The 6,194-nt window shown below is 40.7% G+C and overlaps 1 protein-coding gene across 1 annotated transcript in view; it reads right to left on the reverse strand.

The window, feature by feature from the left end:
• TMEM64 (transmembrane protein 64) overlaps window positions 1-6,188 on the reverse strand; it is a 9,000-nt gene extending 2,812 nt beyond the window's left edge. The window contains exons 1-2 of the mRNA XM_009084138.1: window positions 5,931-6,188; window positions 230-385 (exon numbers count right to left, since the gene is read on the reverse strand). Coding sequence (XP_009082386.1) covers window positions 230-385; window positions 5,931-6,143 — 369 coding nt within the window. The 5' untranslated portion in view covers window positions 6,144-6,188. The remainder of the gene's footprint in view (window positions 1-229; window positions 386-5,930) is intronic.
• Window positions 6,189-6,194: the final 6 nt, after the last annotated feature.

A 6,194-nucleotide genomic window follows, 5' to 3' on the forward strand; every position in this document is an offset into this window, starting at 1 on the left:
AGAAGAAAACCTACCAAAACTGTGTCAAAAAAGAGAACACTGAGTAAGTTCTGCTTTGTGTCATGCTGAGGTATGAGGGAATTAAACATCTCTAACAGAATAAAACACAATCAAAAGAAAACAGTACATCAAAACTCCGTTTTTTCTCGGTATCTACCCGTCAACAGAAGTTGCAAAGAGACTGATGTTATGGTTACCAAAGTCTATGAAAGCAATTATTCTAACTTACCTGTAAACCAAATATAAAATAGCCACTAACACTTTGCTCTGCAATCACATCCTCCATGGTGCGCAAGGTAGTGCCCAAGTACGAGTTAAGGAGCTGAGTAGGAAGCAGCCCAAGTGAAGAAGCCATCAGGTAGTTGGGTAGTGACAAATCTGTAATCTGAGCAAAAAGACAGAGTAAGAAATCAAGCACAGCTCTAACACAATCTATGTGTACAACCAGACTGCTGCTCCCACAACCATCCCTGCAAAATCATTCAAGAATTTCTTACATTCCTTCACTGAAACTTAGATTCATGCTCAGTGGGAATACAGTGGAACAGTATGTGTCTAGTTTTTATCTGGCCTTTTTTAAGTTACGAGATTTTATTTCACAACATCTCTGTGTAAAAGTCATTATCTAAGTAAGCAACTACACAGTTCATTGAAAATATTTATTTCTACATGGTGAACAGAACTCTTGAATTTATGAGAATTCCCTTGTGGGAAGAAATTACTTTATCAAATGTGAAGGTCAAAAGCAAAAATCTATTAGTTTTGCATTTTACATGTATGGCAAATAACACAAGAGGTAATTGTTCAAAATGTCACTGTATTAAATATGATCTAGGTAAACAGAATGGCAGATACAATTTGTCTCTGCAATGGAAGTTATACAGCTCATTAAGACACATTTATCTACCAGTGATCCCTATGGGCAATACCTGTATCTATACTGATATACATGGGTATCATTAAGATTCTCTACCAAAGATATTTTGCATCACACTTCAATTAGTGCAAAACAGTACACATGGCTATAGCTTTGTTCATTTCTCTGGCAAAACCACTAGTAATGCTTCAAGATAGTTTCCCCTCTTTGCTGTGAAATTTCTGTTCTAAGTCAATATGTGGACATATGAGTTTATATGGAACAAAGTACACAGACCCAGCTAAATTAGTATCAGTAGCCATCAGTAAATATTAAATGCAAGAGTCAAGAGGTCAAAATATACTTACACAGGAAAAAAGAAAACGAGGAAACTCTGGGTTATAAATGAGTATGAAAAGGGTGATTTTGAAACAAGCAGTCTAAGGAATTTTCCAGACGATTCGGTTGATCACATAGTAATAAAACAAGATCTAATTAAGAACAGTCCTAACACTGGGAGCCTACATGGAAATTATTGACCTTGACAGTTTTGCACAATGTTGAAGACCAGAGAATAGCAGCAATGTTACTCATTTCAACATGCTATTCTTAAAATAAACTTTGGTTACTGTGAAAGTCACAGTGCTGAATTCTCGGAGCACCATCAGTGGAAAGTTTCTGGGAGGAATGAAGGGCAGTGGAGGAGCAAAATGCAATGAAGCATAAAGATTAAGAATAATTCACTGGAACAAGATTCAATAAGCCAATTCCAAACTTCACACTGCAAATTAAACTTCCCACAGACTGAAATATTTATCAGCACAACAAATAATATATATCCCTTTCTAGACAAGATCGATTTAGATTTATAATGAAAAAGCATTACATAATTATGTCAGAACTTTACATTGACCAATGCTTTTAAAAAAGACTTTTTAAAAAAAAACATTATTGTAATCTGGGCCATGTAATAAGAACGCACAGCCCAAACTTCTCATATTGCCAAGGGAATGAAGAAGCTGCTATTAGAAGTCTCTGAAATACTAACACGGAGGGAGGCAAGACTTCCTAAGTAGGACACTATCATTAAATCTAATGGAGCTGGGAAACTTCCCAAAGACTCTTTCAACACTCCCAGGCACCTCTCTCATTTCTGTATATGTATTAAGGATATTTGATTGCAGAGCAACATGTCTGCAGATCTGGATCTGTCCTGAAGCATCTGGACCTCCTGAGCCATGAGAGAGATAGTCTCCATTTGGAAACAGCCAATGGATACACTGGACTTTGTGCTTGTGCTTTCCACTGAAATGAAAGCTAAGGAGGGGATGGAAAGGAGTGTGTGTGGGGGGGGATTTTTAAAGTGCCCTCAACAACTGGTTTGCAAAATTTAGACCTACAATCATATCCCTTCTCCCAGAAGGCACAAAAAGTGGACAGTGTACCTGGCTAAGAAAGCCGAGAAATTTTCAATAAAACTTACAGCTTCCTATACCCTTCCTTTCTTTGTCTGAACTTCACCTGTTGTTCTATAAACCTGCCAGACTGGCATCTGCGTGGCCAAGCAGACCAACAGCAGCTACCAGGACTCTGTTTCTAATGAAAGCTCTAGCCAGCAAACATTAAAAGTGAAATTACAAAGCAAGCATGGATGCAACTGTGTTATGGGACATACTGATGCATTTAAACACAATTAAGAACTACCTAACAGCTATGGCAACAAAAGCATTAGCCAGAAACCCTCCCACTAAGCCTTGGACAGGCTTTGACCAGTAGAACTTTTGTGTATTCTTTGCAGCTGACACCTTTGGTTCAGTGCTGTCAAAGAATAAACGCTTGTGTCAGGACTTTGTTGGGGGCTCACATGCCTTTGGGGATTGCAGCAGATTTCTCTCCCCTCAACTTATGAAACCAAGAGCAAAGGATAACTCTGACGCTCTTTATTTTCTAATAATAATTTTAAAGGTACCAAATAAATAGATAAAAAAGAAAATCAAACCAGCTATCAACTTTCCAACAAGCAGAGCAAGCAACCTGCATATTCCTGCAAAGCAAGCACCATTTCTTCAACTCTTGATTTACTGTGTGCATTTCTGGAACCAGATATGCACGCTTGAACACTCAGATATTTTAGTCAGATTATTTCTTCCATGTGATATCCTTCTCAAAGATGGGAAAAAAAGAAATATGAATTCCAATCTAACCTACATCTGCACTACAAATAATCACTTTGCACAAACCTTGCTCCAAGAACCCTCCCATGGGATGCAAATGATAACCTGCATACCAGGTCTCCTTACAGACCTGCCCTCAAAACACTCAGAGTTGCTGAGAGGAGAGGGCTGTGCATGGGCAAACATGTCAGTAAGAGTTATCAGCAGCCCAGGCCACCCTGGCATCACAGGCGCAACGATTAAGCAAAACCCACTCAAAGAGAAATGCAAACATGCCTTTAGTTAACAAGTTTCTGGTCCTTCAGAAAGGCAAGCAAATGCATTGCCCTACCACTCTGCTATCGGCACTTTCCCAAAGAGCAGTAGAATGACCTTATAAGAAGCAAGATCTTAGTTTCTGGCTGGTGAGATGCTAAGGAATTTGTGTTAATTTTCTTCTTGGGCTATTTCAATTGATATGATCCTCTCACTAATTAAATGCTAAGAAGCTCTTCTGTCCTCCTCTACAGCTCCTGCAATTCGACCCCGTGAAAACCCTCAGCAGATGGTACGTGCCACTGAACAAGTGCTTGAGAACCCATTTAATCCCAGTCCTGCAGATGACATTGCTCACATCAAGGTTATGCTTTGCCCTGGACCTCATGTGTCACTTACTTCCTTCCCTTTCATTTAAGTATTCTAAGTATCTCCAGTTTACTTATAAATATCATTTAAAATATAGAAAACATACATAGACCAGACTGGTGGAAAATTAGAGATTTGTAGGTTTTCTTAAGTTTACTGTTCTTCACTATTAAAAGCAAATCTTTTCAAATTCATTCCTGAAGTTGCTAACATGGATGAATGCATTTTAAACTTTTTTTAAGGAGTGTTAAGTTTTCAAATAAGTCAAATGGCAAGTTAATGACAGCTTGGTCTGTGTAGGTAGAAAACTACATGTAGCTTAAACTTGTCTCACAGTGAGAAACTGCCTTGAATTCCCAGATTTGCAGACACCATTTTTATTTTTCAGTAATCCAGCACGTCATTTTATATGTCCTCAATGAAAAGTCCACTGTGATATGCTTTTTTTGATTATGCTACAAAGTAGTAAATCTAGAGCAACAAATGTAACCCAAACTAATATTAGCAAGGCACACCCATGTTACTTGGCATACTCAAGTGGTTTCATCTCATTTCCTATCTGTTATTTTAACACTGAAACCGTCCACTTGGAAAGAAAATTATTTAGCCTGCGGAACACGGAGAATGCAAACCACTGATTTACAGCATCATTTCACCACTGAACTGGCCCAAATACTCTGTGGAATCGTGTTTCCACAAAATGGTTATGCCAGGGAGGAAATAATTTTAACTAAGTTAATTCTCTCTCTGTTCTTCAGATCCAGTATTACTCTAAAACATCTGCTGACTACTTCAAGTGACACCCAGAAGCTGTGAACAACCAGGTCTCCCCACCTTAGGAGGGTCACATTACAGCAGAAGCTTCATCTGCTACACTGGGACCGTGCGCTCCAGCGGGAACTCTGCTCCCTTGTGCACAGGTCTAAGCTTCCCCAGTCCTGCAGTAATATAGGCAAATAAATACTACAGCACAGGTTCAGCTGTTCAGTTTCTCAGTCTTAGCACAGAAGTAGTAAAAGGATCTGCTTAAAAAGAAATTATAAGTTACCACAGCTCATACAGAGATTACAGCTCTGGACATGCATGCCCTAGCACACACAGTTTTACATACAGCAAATTTAAATACTTGATGTGGGTGCTAACCCCTCAAAATTGCATGGATTACTTTTTCTTAAATATCAAATCTGGTATTCAGTGACCTACTAATTTCAGTCAGAAGATTCTGTCAAAATTAAGCAAGGACTTCAGAAAGGATCGAGACTGCAGACAGGAAAGGAGGTGTGTACTACAAGAAAGCTGCAGAGCAAAACACTTGTTTACATCATTGCTTACATTAAAGAACATACGAGTTACTGATAAACAATTAAAGTATTTCATAACCAGTTTTGCTTTGTTTTGATTCCACCGAGTTAGCAGATAAAACTGAGGCATAAAACACATCCAAGAACAGATCCTTCAGACTCGGGAAGAGATGAGGGTCTGAAATTGTCATCATCAACATGACGGTACTCAAAAAGAGTACCCTCTATGTTCTTCTTCACTTTCTCATTTAAGATGATCAAAGAGAACAAATGAACCTGCAGAGACTCAAAGAGAACAAATAATCTTCATCTAAAAGTAGAAAGAAAAGCAAGAAGAACCCTTTTCCAAACTCAAGTATAAACTAACTTCCAGTGCCACTCTGGTGTACAGTCCCTTTTCAGGTCTGTAACTGCACCTTACTGCTCTGCCCAAAATCTGCAGCCTCTCCTGCATGCATGGACTGAACACTCTGTATGGATTTGCCAGATGCATACTACAAACACCAATCACACTGAGCAAAAATTTCAATCTATCCACTTCTTTCTTTCCAATAACATGATTACTTATATTAAGTAGCTTAGGAAGATCTGACAGGGCTTTTTCCTCCCACTTGAATTACTTTAAAAACACAGGCACTTGGTAACTGTCGAGTTCTCTGCAGATTTTGCTATGCAGCATCTAGGTGCTTGTTTCTAACACCAGAATATAGTCCTGAAAGCCAGGGAGCAACTCTAACACAATGTCACTGAGCGCGGCACCTCAGAAACCTGCCTGCTGTCCCTCCGAAAGCACAGAAGAGCCACTAGCAAGAGCAGGTAGAGGGGGGTGCTGTGACTGTACCTAAAAGAGGCAGAACCCAAGCCTTCTTGCCGGGAAAGGAGGCAACCTCCACCACTGACAACGGCTGCTACACCAAAAGACATCCTTCCAGCCAGAGCTTCTTCCCTGGCCGCGCCGCCCAGGCTGGGACTCACCGCGAAGACAGCATTCTGCAGCCCGAAGGGGATCGGCGTCAGCCGCGCCAGAGCCACCACCTTGAGGCCACTGCCGCCCTCCACGACTCGGACGATGGCACTGAGGGTCTCGCTGCCCTGGATCCTGGTCCGTGCCCAGCGGGCCAACAGTCGCTTGCAGGCCACGTGGGCAACCAGGGTGCCGACGAGGACGCCGAGCACCATCAGCCCCATGCCCAGCACGAAGCCGTAGAGGTAACCGGCGGCCACGTTGAGCAGGATGTA

Source organism: Acanthisitta chloris, unplaced genomic scaffold, assembly GCF_000695815.1.
Source record: "Acanthisitta chloris isolate BGI_N310 unplaced genomic scaffold, ASM69581v1 scaffold35421, whole genome shotgun sequence".
Taxonomy (NCBI): Eukaryota; Metazoa; Chordata; class Aves; order Passeriformes; family Acanthisittidae; genus Acanthisitta; species Acanthisitta chloris.